General features: G+C 43.4%; 1 protein-coding gene and 1 long non-coding RNA gene across 4 annotated transcripts in view; one reads left to right on the top strand and one right to left on the bottom strand.

The window, feature by feature from the left end:
* SLC39A8 (solute carrier family 39 member 8) overlaps positions 1–11,273 on the bottom strand; it is a 90,201-nt gene extending 78,928 nt beyond the window's left edge. The window contains exons 1-2 of one of the 3 annotated variants that reach the window (XM_040477405.1): positions 11,042–11,273; positions 9,820–10,298 (exon numbers count right to left, since the gene is read on the bottom strand). In XM_040477405.1, the coding sequence (XP_040333339.1) occupies positions 9,820–10,038 (219 nt within the window). In that variant the 5' untranslated portion in view covers positions 10,039–10,298; positions 11,042–11,273. Of the gene's footprint in view, positions 1–9,819; positions 10,299–10,544; positions 10,645–10,725; positions 10,864–11,041 lie in introns of those variants that run through there. The other 2 variants (XM_040477402.1, XM_040477416.1) reach the window with 2 other exon arrangements.
* LOC121031923 (uncharacterized) lies at positions 567–5,926 on the top strand. Its single transcript, XR_005790980.1, has 3 exons — positions 567–894; positions 995–1,097; positions 5,830–5,926. It is a non-coding gene; the product is annotated as an uncharacterized LOC121031923 (long non-coding RNA).
* Positions 11,274–12,716: the final 1,443 nt, after the last annotated feature.

The raw sequence follows: 12,716 nt of genomic DNA, 5'->3' as shown, positions 1-12,716 counted from the left end.
TCTCTCTGTCCCAAAAATAAATAAACGTTGAAAAAAAAAAAAAAATTTAAAAAAAAAAAAAAAAAAAAGAACAGTTATCACTATATCAAGTAACACAGTATTATAAAGTATGCATTGAGCATATGTTCGAGCCAGGCATGACGCTAAATGTTCTACATGTATTTCTTTATTTGTTATTCATTATTTGGAGTAACATAGGTAATGGGAAAAAAATTTTATTTGAGTTACTACATATAATGCGCTGAAGATAGAAGTGCCTAAAATATAGTAATTGCTCAATAAATGTTATTATTGTTTTTTTTTTTAATTTTTTTTTCAACGTTTATTTATTTTTGGGACAGAGAGAGACAGAGCATGAACGGGGGAGGGGCAGAGAGAGAGGGAGACACAGAATCGGAAACAGGCTCCAGGCTCCGAGCCATCAGCCCAGAGCCATCAGCCCAGAGCCTGATGCGGGGCTCGAACTCACGGACTGAAAGATCGTGACCTGGCTGAAGTCGGACGCTCAACCGACTGCACCACCCAGGCGCCCCTATTGTTTTTATATTTTAGTTCAAACAACCATCCTATGAGTACAGTTCATTTTTTTTTTTTCAGTTCACAGATGTAAAAACTAAGGATTAAGGAGGTTAAGGACTTTCCTGTGATTCCCCAGGTAATAAGTGACAAATTAGAATTTCAGCCCAGGTCTGTTTGATTCCAGAGGCCAAATTGTTAACCATTGTGTTGTATTCTCTACTATAGTTAGAGATCTAAGAAGCTCACCAAATAAATCGATGACAACTCTGGATTATTTTTGAGCTGGGTTCATAGAACTAAAGCCTTAGAGGCCTTATCAAGGCACACCTGTTTGTTGTTCTCTAGCCATTCAGTTAGTCATAAAAAAAAGTCAAGGTATTAAATACTTGGACTTGCAAGGCATAATACTACTTTTCAGGTTAACACCTTTGATCTAGATTCACAGATTTTTGTTTTTGTTCTCCTTAAACTCCAGGCCAAGAAAAACAACAGAGGATCTTTGGAAGGAGACAGAAACCAACTGAAACAAGGCTCCATTCTGGAGATTTTCTATGCTCCCAAATCCCTCCATCACAAAGGTAATTCAATGATAGTTTCATTTCTTTATAAATCTCAAGACTCGGCAAACTCATTTGCCCCTGAAATAGACAACTGGGAATAGTTTGAGGATAAATTAATTAGCTTCAATTACAAGCAGGAACCTACTGTTATCTAGAGTTGGGAATGGGAAAACTTTCTGAAAACTATAGTTTCTTTGGTGGTCTACAGTTTAGTAACATTCTTTTTTTAAATAAATTGCATTGTAAATGACCCCAATATTAACTGTTTACCCTTAGCAATATGGATAGTCCCTTGAGGAAATGCCACTCTGAATATAAGTGACTTACAAACTCTTATTACCAACCTCAATAAGCTGCCTTTATATAGGGCTGCTTCTCTTTTCCCTGAGGAATATCAATCCCTCTCAACCTCAGGCCTTATTTTCCATTCCTATTTATATTCCTATTTTTCTCCCCCAATCTCTACTACTACAACCAAAAGAAACTGATCACATAGAGGACTCAAATGTACATGAAATTTAGTGTACATTAAATGTAAAACCCTTAAGTTTAGAAAACTTAAAACGGTCATAGTTGAAAAACAATGGTGTTTTTTTTTTTATGCTTATTTATTTTTGAGAGAGAGAGTACACAAGCGAGGGAGGGAGACAGAGACAGAGGGAGACACAGAATCCGAAGCAGGCTCCAGACTCTGAGCTGTCAGCACAGAGCCAGATGCAGGGTTCGAACCCAGGAACCATGAGATCATGACCTGAGCTGAAGTCCGATGCTCAACCGACTGAGCCACCCAGGCGCCCCAGCAATGGGTTTTTATGACAGGGAAATGAAGTCCCTGCACCTCAGCATATCCCAAGATAGGTATGATCAGGAAGCAGGATAGGGCATGAATCCTGGGAAGCAAAAAAACTGCAAATCTCCCCACCCAGCTACTCTACTGTGAGCAAGGAGTAAAGATCTATCCCCAGTAAGGAAAAAAGTTTACCTCTGCCCTCTCCTGCTAACTGCAGCATTGACCTGCCCACAGCCGGAGTTAATCGTTCTGCTCACCTGGTCTTCCTTCATTGCTTCAACTCCTTCCTAGCACCTTGGCACAAGCCACTTTCTGCAGCGCTGTGCAGCCAGCAAGGCAGTTGCTTCACAGGCACCTAAAGGAGGATCTACCCGCTCAACTGCCAGAAGAGAGAGCAAATTCACTGCCAGAATCCTTCTAGAGTGAAAGTGAAAACAGCACTGAAAGTTTTAACAGGAGGCATAGGTGTTTCTCTCCTGCTCGGAGTCTATCCCTATAGGAAAACACAAGTTGATTAATATGCCTTTCAGAGGGAAGACTTAAAACTCAGAATTAGGAAAACTATTGCTGCCAAAATATTTTCTCCGAGAAAAATTCATCATATAAGAAAGCATCAAGGACAATTTCATTCTATAAAAGAATTCATGTTGCCCACAGGAAAGTCCGTCCTGTGGTTAATAGTACGAGACACATTTGATACAAGCAGATGTTCAATCAACAAATATTTTAGAAACTGAACCAGATATGCAAACTTATCCAAAAGGAGAATTTACTGATTTGTAACTCCTCCCTGAAACGTTTCCCAAAATGATGATCCTTCACCCTTTCTTTTTTTTTTTAATTTTTGTTATTGTTTATTTATTCTTTGAGAGACAGACAGACAGTGCGTGAGCAGGGGAGGGGCAGATAGGGAGGGAGACACAGAATCCGAAGCAGGCTCCAGGCTCTGAGCTGTCAGCACAGAGCCCGATGCAGGGCTTGAATTCATGAACGGTGAGATCATGACCTGAGCCGAAGTCGGTCACTCAACCAACTGAGCCACCCAGGCACCCCCTTCACCCTTTGAAACTAGTAGCACATGCTGGGGCGCCTGGGTGGCTCAGTCACCTAAGCACCCAGCTCTTGATTTCAGTTTAAGTCATGATCTCACATAGTGGGATTGAGCCCTGCATCAGGCTTCACACGGGGCATGGGGCCTGCTTAAGATTCCCTCTCACCTCTCTCTCTGCCCCTCCCCCGCCCATTCTCACTCTCTCTCTCTCTCTCAAAAATTAAAAATAAGAAAAATAAACTAGTAGCACATGCTATCACCAGTCTTCATATGACAGTTAACCACAGACAGCCTAGTGATATCTCTCACCATATTTGCCTTAGCGATTACTTAACTACACAGTTTGCCTTGTATACCTTTCACATCTTATTTATTTAGATTATAAGCTCTCTGAGGAAAAGGACTCATTATCACCACTGTAGTTTCTATACTCTTGGCACAGTTCCCTTCAAGTGACTAAGCAATAGATAAGCTGATAAGTGATCAATGATGAGTAACTTCTACTCACAATTCAAAATCTGAGGTAATAGTGGCCCAGGGTAGAGAGAGTATGATTTCCAAGACCATAATTCAAAAAATCCACTATCCCATAGCGTTGAGGATTGCCTGAGGTTCTACCACTTTCCATGTGACACCAGGTGAGTTACTTAATCTTTCTGTACCACGTTTTTCTCATGTGGAAAATGAAGATAATAATGGTGCCATTATCGTAGGGTTGGGAGTATGAAATGTGATAATACAAATAAACTGGCTAAGAGTTATGGCACATAGTACAAGACAAATAAATTCCTAGACACAATTATTTATGTTTTGTACAAAAGGGTTCGTGTGACTCTTAGAGTAGTTAAATATGGAAAGAATGAAGGGCATTTTCCTGGACAGATTCCAATCATACCTGGCAAAGAAGCCAACTAAATTCTTGACATCACAGTCAAATGAATTACGAGTGTCCTTCGTTTTCCCAAAACCTCTAGGAAACAATGATTTAACTGTACTCTGTCAACTTAAATGAGAGTGATGTAATAGATCAGAATAGGTACATTGTCTTAAAGGAAAAGCAACCAGAGACCTAAATGCAACCTCGCCCTCTGTCCCGCCCTTCATTTCTCACCTGAACGAGCAGGCTAGAAGGCATTCCTAGAAGACTTACCCCAGCCATTTCTCAGAACACAAAAGCCAAAAGAACAGATGCTCTTTCTCTCCTCCATTCATGTCAGCGGTTCCCACAACCTCCCTCATCTAACCTACCATGACCCCCACCCCAGGAAAAAGTACAATAGAACAAACTATGCATACAATACATATGTCATGAACACACACACACACACACACACACACACACACACACACACCACACACCACTAGCCAGGCCATCCAATAAAATAAAAGGCCTACAGTTACCTCACTGCTTCTCCCTCTGGCATCATTAGGCCAGAAACTAATGAAGGAAAAGATTTAACAATAGTTAAATGACACAACAGGCAAAAGATTGAAGTAGAAGATATTTATTTGGGGGCACTTTTATTGCCTGCTTTTCTGCAAGACGTAGGGTCTTTATGCTACCTCCCGACTGTCTCCAGGCCCACACAGTCATTACATCTCTTGCAAACCACCACAGTCTCCTCCTTCATTCTGTCTTGGCCCGACCCAACACATTCCACACTCTCATGCGGAAGGATTTTCTGAAAACACAAGGCTGATCCTGTTACACTTTTGTTTGCAATTCTTTAATTACACATGTCATGCTGCGGTGCATTGTGGTTATGTATGCATATGTCATACCTCCCTCAATAAACTGTAACGTCATGGGAAAGCCCAAACTATTTTACCTATATTAAACAATCTTCACTCATTCACTCAAAAAATAGGTAATACATATGTGTTACATACCAAGCACTACACTAGCCCCTAGAGATGAGTCAGGTCCTTCCCTTCAATTTGTTTACAATCATGTGTGTATTGTAACTCATGATGTTATTTACATATTATAATATAATTGCAACATAGAATATATTATGATTGCATAGGCACCGATTAACATAAGATCATAGAAAGGTTCCTACTAAATGCTTGAGCAGATCAAGAAAGGCTTCTCAGAAGCAGTAACGTCTACACTGATACCTGAAGCATCAGCAGACATATAGGGAGAGTGAGGAACTAAGGGAGATCCATTAAGATGAGAATAGCGGCAAAGGACAAGCCTTGAGAAATACACAGGAACCAGATCATAAAAGGGGTTAAGCCACATTAAAGTGTTTGAAGTTTATCTTGAAGGAATTTAATTGTTTTAGTAAGATGAGTGATATGATCAGATTTCTACTTTAAAAATGACCACCCTAATTAAAGTATAGTAGTCATTCAAGACATCTGTTAAACACATGAAGAGTTAAATGTAATTAGCATAAAAAAAAACTATTTCAGGAATTCAAAAAAGAGAGAAATCAGTGAATCAGTGCTGGCTGTGATGCCCCAGAGAGGTTTTATGGAGAAGTTCAGCTAGGCTTTTAAGAACATATGATTTTGATAGGGTAATTCAAGGAAAAGAAGGACTTCCTAGTTGGAAACAGGAAGGGTACAAGGAAGATAATTAGCTAGGAAGTGGCTGTGCAAAAGTTTCAGGTGAATTCACAGAAGAGTAACTAGTTTAGTTAAGTGAGTGCCAGGTCTGGAGAGGTAGGATGACATCTCAGGGCCAACCTAGAGGCACAGGGCCTTGAATGCCAGGCTCAGGATTTAAACTTCACCAGCAAAGAGAAGGCTCATGGCTGAGTTTTAAAAGGAGAGATGCATACTCAAAGTGTTGCATTAGGAAGATTGTATACGAATTGGAAGAGGTTTAAAAACAAAGTTCAGGGGGGGCATCTGGGTGGTTCAGTGGGTTAAGCATCTGACTCTTGATTTCGTCTCAGGTCATGATCTCGAAGTTTGCAGAATCTAACCACTGCTAGGAATGAAGCCTGCTTGGGATTCTCTCCCCCTCACTCTCTGTCCCCCCTCTCCCCCCACTTGCATGCTGGAGCTTGCCCTCTCTCTCTCAAAATAAATAAATAAACATCTAAAATAAAAAACAAGGGGCTTCTGGATGGCTCAGTCTGTTAAGCGTCTGATTTCCACTCTGGTTATGATCTTGTAGTTCATGAATTCGAGCCCTGCATGGGGCTCTGTGCTAACAGCTCGGAGCCTGCAGCCTGCTTCAGATTCTGTGTCTCCCTCTCTCTCTGCCCCTCCCCTGCTCATACTCTGTCTCTCTCTCTTCCTCAAAAATAAATAAAACATTAAAAAATATTTTTTTAAATACAAAAACAAACAAGGTTCAGGCAACTAGGTATAGGAATGTGAAAGGAAAAATAAAAGTGGGAGTTTTCTGTGAGAAAAAAACAAAAAGTTAAGAGAGAGAAGTAAAACATAAGGTTGAGTGATGGATGAAACAAGTTCACCTCACATGCCAAAGTCCCACACCCACTCCCTCGTTTCCAACACTCCTACTATCCCTCCCTGGGTGACTGATTTATCTGAAAAGAGTCATTTCCTGAAGCTTAGTGTTATCATTTGGAGGATGAGAGTCTTCCTTTTTATCATGCTGTTTAGGTAGTATCTACAGCTAAGAACTAGGAGGTGAGGTTTTTTTGAAGAGAAAATTAAAAGAAAAGAACACCTGGAGAATGAGAGTGAACACTGGAACAAAGAAAAGGTCCCACTAAGGCCATTCTTAAATCCCCTAAATCAAATCATCCAGGATATTCATTCAGTTGGGGTGCCCCTGCTTTTTTGGAGGGGGATAGTTTTGTGTACTTTTTTTTTTTTTTTGAGAGAGAAAGTGAGAGAGAGTGGAGGAAGGGTAGAAGGGAGAGGAAGAGAGAGAGAAAGAGAAGAGAGAGAAAATCCCAAGCAGGCTCCACACCCCGCATGGGGTCAGATATGGGGCTGGATCTCACCAACTGTGAGATCATGACCTGAGCAGAAATCAAGAGTCGGACACTTAACCGACTAAGCCACCCAGGCGCCCCTTGGGGTGCCCTTGTTTATTGTAGGAACTCCCCGAGATAGATCAGACTTACACCCAGTCATGGCGCCCCAGAGACTCATTCATGTCCCAGGTCCCTCCCCTCGCTGTCTGGGTTGCCTATTCCACCTGCTCTTTATACCCCCAGTAACCATAAGCAGCAGAAGGAGAAACTCAATTGTTCCATTGTCTCCAGTTTAAACTCAGATCACTTTGGTCTCCCAAAGCAACAACTTAATTTAATAGTACTTAAGGATGTGGGAAAAAATATTAGAAAACCTTCCAAAATTGTCTATCCAACCTCCAGCATACAGTAGTCTATGACTTGAGAAAAGCCTACCTAAGAAACATCACAGCCCCCATCCAAAGAGCAAAGCCATTTGTAAATAAATCTCTTAGAAGACTGAATAAATCCCTGGCTCATCAAAATAAATTCTATTTTAGGGGTGCCTGGGTGGCGCAGTCGGTTAAGCATCCGACTTCAGCCAGGTCATGATCTCGCGGTCCGTGAGTTCGAGCCCCGCGTCAGGCTCTGGGCTGATGGCTCGGAGCCTGGAGCCTGTTTCCGATTCTGTGTCTCCCTCTCTCTCTGCCCCTTGCCCGTTCATGCTCTGTCTCTCTCTGTCCCAAAAATAAATAAACGTTGAAAAAAAAATTTTTTTTTTAAATAAAAAATAAAAAATAAATTCTATTTTCTCAGCCTTTTTCAAAGTCAGAAAGTCAAGCTTCTCACAACAGGTTCATGTATTATTTATTCTACTTCATTGTAGGTGAGGAAACTGAAGATACATTCTTTAAGACAGAGATATTAATGGCTCTAACTTTTGTTCCAGACTGGATGGTGTCCTGCTAGAATGGATATGAATGCCAGCAGATTAACAGATTCTCAGGAATGGCATTTCATCTGTCACCATTTAACGGATGACTATTGTTTTCTTTAGGACTTTTTAGAACATCAAGTTGATGTGTGTTAGGCCTGACTACATGATAAACCTTCCTCAGCTTCCCTTTGTTTCCAAAGTAATTACGGGCTTCTTCATGTCTCTTTTTGATGCCCACGAAGGCCATAATGAAGGTAGTTAAATATGCAAACATGGAAACAAGAAACAAGGTGTCAATGTACATATAATTTACTTATTGAGGCATCCGACTTACTCATAAACTGGGATCATACTGCTAATAAAGTTAACTGATTTTCCTAAATAATCCGGGCATATTTTCCAGTGTCTTTGCCAACAGATGGCTCAGGGGTCTTTTGTCACTTTATAATTCATCTACACCTCCAGACACTACAAGATAAGGAGATAATTTAAATCAAAACAATGTGTGGGCCACAGATATGCAGCTGCAAGTGAAATCCTGAAGCTTCTTTCTAAGCATATGACCCACCACTCCTACTCCTACCTAGAAATACTTTAGTCAGCTGTTTCCCCTAATTGAAAAGAAGAGACTGCAACTAGACAAAAAGTACTGAGGAAGGTGTTTGCTTTATTTTCTGAAATATCTATATACTATGGAGGCATTTCAGTTTTCTAACATGTAAGTTCTCAGACACTAAACCAAATGTAATGTCATGCCAGAAATGGAACTATATACAGTTTACTAAAGAACATAGGTAAACGGACCACAAAACGCTTCATGGTCAAAGGCAGGCCGCCCTCTGATACCCCATGGCACCAGAAAGTTCTACTTCTTGAATATTGTGTGTTTTAATTGAGGTAAGATATATCTAATAAAAAAGAATGCAAACCTACCTATAGTGGTATTAGCAAGGATTTTACTTGATTAAAGTTTCCCTATCTGACATCCAAGATTAGATACATTGGAAAATGCTAAATTCCCAAGAGTGGAGAATACATAGTATGCAGTATTTCCTAAACATCTCAGAACACAAAAACTTTTTGTAACACAAACTAACACTGCCCATAAGTGACAAACACTATGCAAAATACTGCACACTGCTATTCATCCTCAGTTGTTAGTGGAACAAGAGCAGAAGGGGGAAAAAATCAAGGCACTGAGTTAACTGAATTTTTAGAAGTGGGGAGGAGTTTGGGGAGGATGCTAAAAGCACCCTTTGCCTACCTCACGGTTTTAAGAAATAATCATAGAATATTTATCATGGAAGTGACTAGGAATCTACAACAGCATCCTTTTTGAAATTTACTGATAGGTATGATCTTAAAATTCTCCTAGGTAGCTCATAGCTGTCCTTTAATCGAAGACATTACCAAATGCCTAGCTAATACTGTATATGTACTAAGAAATATATATATTTTTTATTTTGAACGAATATTAGAATCAAACGCTTGACCTGACAAATGACTGAAAACTAAGACTCAATCCAGTTCCGGCACCAACTGGGTATACGATCTTGGTCAAGCCCTCATTGGTTTCCCTATCTCTGTACAACAGACCCTTCAGCTCTGGAGGCCTCATGAAACCTACATAGGAAAGACAACTACAAAGTGTCTCGTCAGCAGTTCTTAGCTGTTAGATGAGGGTGCACCAAGCAACTGTTAATGAGGGTGCCAGGTGAGCCACTATCTTTGCTGGGAAGACTTAAGTACACCGTTCCAATCTAAAAAGCATCTCATAAAGGTGCTTCCCGCCCTCGACTACTTCATAAACTTTTCTATAAAATGTTATGACCACAAGCGTCTGACCTCGCAGCTCATCAGGCGTAAAACTGCAATTTCTGGCTCCCTCAACAACACCAGCCCTTTAACCCTGGTTCGAGAAGCCCACTGGGGTGAAAATTAAGTGCCGCCAATCAGATACCGCCCCGCACTTGAAAAACACCCCGAAAGTCTTCCTCCCTCGCTCTTCCCAAATAAATAGCGTTCCTACACAAATGGAAGTCCATGGGTGTCCGCGGACACTGCAAGGGCCGTACCTGATTGAAGTGCAGCTGCCCGGGCTCCGAGACACCTTCCGCGGGGGCGGCTCCCAGCTGTTCCAGCAGGCGCGCGAGCTGCGCCGCCGACAGGCTGCGATTCGCGCCGAACAGGCTCAGTACATCCTCGCTGAAGGCGAGCCCGGGCCCCGCCGCCGTCGCTCCGATGCCCGCGGCCGCCAGCAGCAGGAGCCCAGCCACCGCCCGGCCCGGGGCCATCCTGGCCGGGGCTGCCTTTCGAGGGCCTGAAACGGGCTGGAGCGCACGGGGACGCGCTGGGCGCACCTGCGCGGGTGCCCAAGAGCCCGCGCGCGGTTCAGTTGTCGGCGCGGGTCCGAGTCAGCCGTGACGCGGGCGCCCCTGGTCCTCCGCCGCCTTGGGAAGAGCCGCAGCCCGCGACCTGCGGGGCATTGAAGTGGCGGTGCAGCCGGGGGGCGGGGAGCGATAGGCACAGCGGGCCCCCGGGCCTCCTGGAGAGCCTAAGATAAAGAGGACAAAAGGGGACAGAGATAAAGGCCAGCGGGCCACCACCGGCCAGCCCCGGGAGCACTGCGTGGCCCGAGCCCTCGAAGGCCCGGCCGGGCGTGGGGCCAACTGCCCCGGAGCCGGGTTTGCAAATGTCCCAGGATTTGCATAGTGTGGTGACACGCTCCTCCCGGATATAAAGCCCCAAACCAAGCAATTGCTTAGGAAGAACTAAAACCACTCGCACGGTAGAACCCCACCTCCTCTTCCTGTCTTGCTGCTAAATTCCCGTAGAGGAAACTTGGAAGGGGTGAGACGGGCAGTCCCCAAGGAGCTGCAGGAAACAGCCCCTTCGAAGTCCTGGGCTTTGCGTCTAAACGGGACCCTCCCTCTCCCAGATCTCTTCTCTGGGCTTGGCAAACTAGCCTGCTAACCTCTCACCTCGCCTGTCTGTTTCTGTATCTGCGTCTCTGTGTGTGTCCACGTGAGTCTCAGTCTCTTTCTTTCTTTCTCTCTCAACACTGTCTCTGGCTAGTCAGCTCTGAAACTCCGAGATCGGCCCTGCGCCCTTTACAGACAGATAAGAGGCGGGCCCTGTCCCCTCCTCTCTAGCACGTGGTGACACACACACACCCTCCCCTAGCCTGAACTCCCGCGCTCGTCCACGCCGGGGCGCAGGGCCGCTGGCCTTTCCTCTTAGTGTGCACTGCGCATTCCTCTTCCGACCCGGCTCCCCACCCGCACCCTGGGGGGTTACCTGAATGCCACGTCCCTGTCGGCGTCCCCAGCCTCCTTTCTGGTCTCGGTGATCTGTTACCTTGATGAAACCGACTTCCTGGAATAGAGTCAAGAGCCCCATGCATTGTCTAAGAGGTTAGCAGGAATTGCTTTTTTGTCTCACTTCGTAAACTCCGGAGGAAAAAAGGAAACCAAATCTCCAGCGTGGTGGCAGGCTAACTGAGCTTGCACTGCCCAAGCCGGCCCTTCCTGACGCCGCACAGGATATCCGCAGATCAGAATGAATGTTTGTTTGTTCAAATGAGGGTTCAAGAAAAGCTGACTTAGGTGTGAGGTCAACAAGTTTGTGCAAAGTGAAGGCGGTGTTTGGGGACAAAGGTTGTGTCTGGTGGATATAACTGTCCAGAAATAAAGTAAACCTTGATTCCCTGCTACATGGCTAAGTACAATAGGAAGAATTCATAGTGTTCTTGCCTTTCACCGGGGGAGTGCACAGCCTCTTAAATCAGATCTTAGGAGACCCTAAGGGCAGAAAAAGGCAAGGAGATGAGGAATGGGACAAAATCTCCTCTCCCATGAGAAACTTAGATGTGAATGAGAAAAACAGAGACACAGAAAATTCCAGATGGATGAGGATTTGGGTGGACATAACTGAAGAGCTATCATATGGAAAATGTTTAACTGTATTCTAACTACAGAGAGCAGAAGGCAGCAGTAACAGGGCAAAATTACCAGGAGGACGGTTTCTGTGAAATATAAAGCACAAATGCTTGGGGGGTAGTGATTGCTCCACAATTGAAGGTATTTCAAACGCACAGGTGAGTGGTAGACAGATTCCTGCCTCAGAGGAATATCAGCAAAATGATCCTGATGCTGTGTCCCTTTCCATTATAAAAATCTAACATTTGTTAGTAATAATTTGTGAAATTACAGAAGGGCAAATATTTCACCCAAGGGCCAGAAGTAAATTCATCATAGTTAAGCTCTTAAATTACACAGATGATGGGATTCTTCAAGATTTTTATCAGATTCTTAAAAAAAAAAAAAAAAAGTTTACTTATTCAGAGAAAGAGTGGGGAGGGCCAGAGAGAGAGAAAGAGAGAATCTCAAGGAGGGTCCTCACTCTCAGCATGAAGCCTTATGTGGGGCTCAAACTCACAAGCCCACGACCTAAGCCACAATCAAGGGTCAGAGGCTTAACTGACTGAGCCACTCGGGTGCTCAATTTTTATTGGGTTCTTAAGTGTAGTTTGCTACCTATTGTTCCCTTTGGCCTCAATGACTCAAGGTGATTCTTAGAAATTAATGAATGCTCTAGATCGTTTATCCACACCCAAGTTGTTCATTCCCAGCTTGAACTGCAACATTGATGAGATGTTGGATTTTCCATAAATATAAACGGGCTTTAAGTAACATAAAATTTAGGGGTGCCTGAGTGGCTCAGTTGGTTAAGCGTCCAACCCTTGATTTCAACTCAGGTCATGATCCCAACGTCGTGGGATCAAACCCCAGGTGGGCTCTATGCTAAGCATGAGGCCTGCTTAAGATTCTCTCTCCTTTTCCTTCAGCCCCTCCCCTACTTACACATGCACATTCTCTCTCTCTCTCTCTCTCTCTCTCTCTCTCTCTCTCTCTCTTTCTCTCTGTCTAAAATAATAATACAAATTTTGTATTATGGATTTTTTAAATGAAAT

Source organism: Herpailurus yagouaroundi, unplaced genomic scaffold, assembly GCF_014898765.1.
Source record: "Herpailurus yagouaroundi ecotype Mexico unplaced genomic scaffold, PumYag 28, whole genome shotgun sequence".
Classification (NCBI taxonomy): domain Eukaryota; kingdom Metazoa; phylum Chordata; class Mammalia; order Carnivora; family Felidae; genus Herpailurus; species Herpailurus yagouaroundi.
The sequence above is the reverse complement of the archived record's forward strand: the minus strand, read 5'-3'. Positions and strand labels throughout refer to the sequence as shown.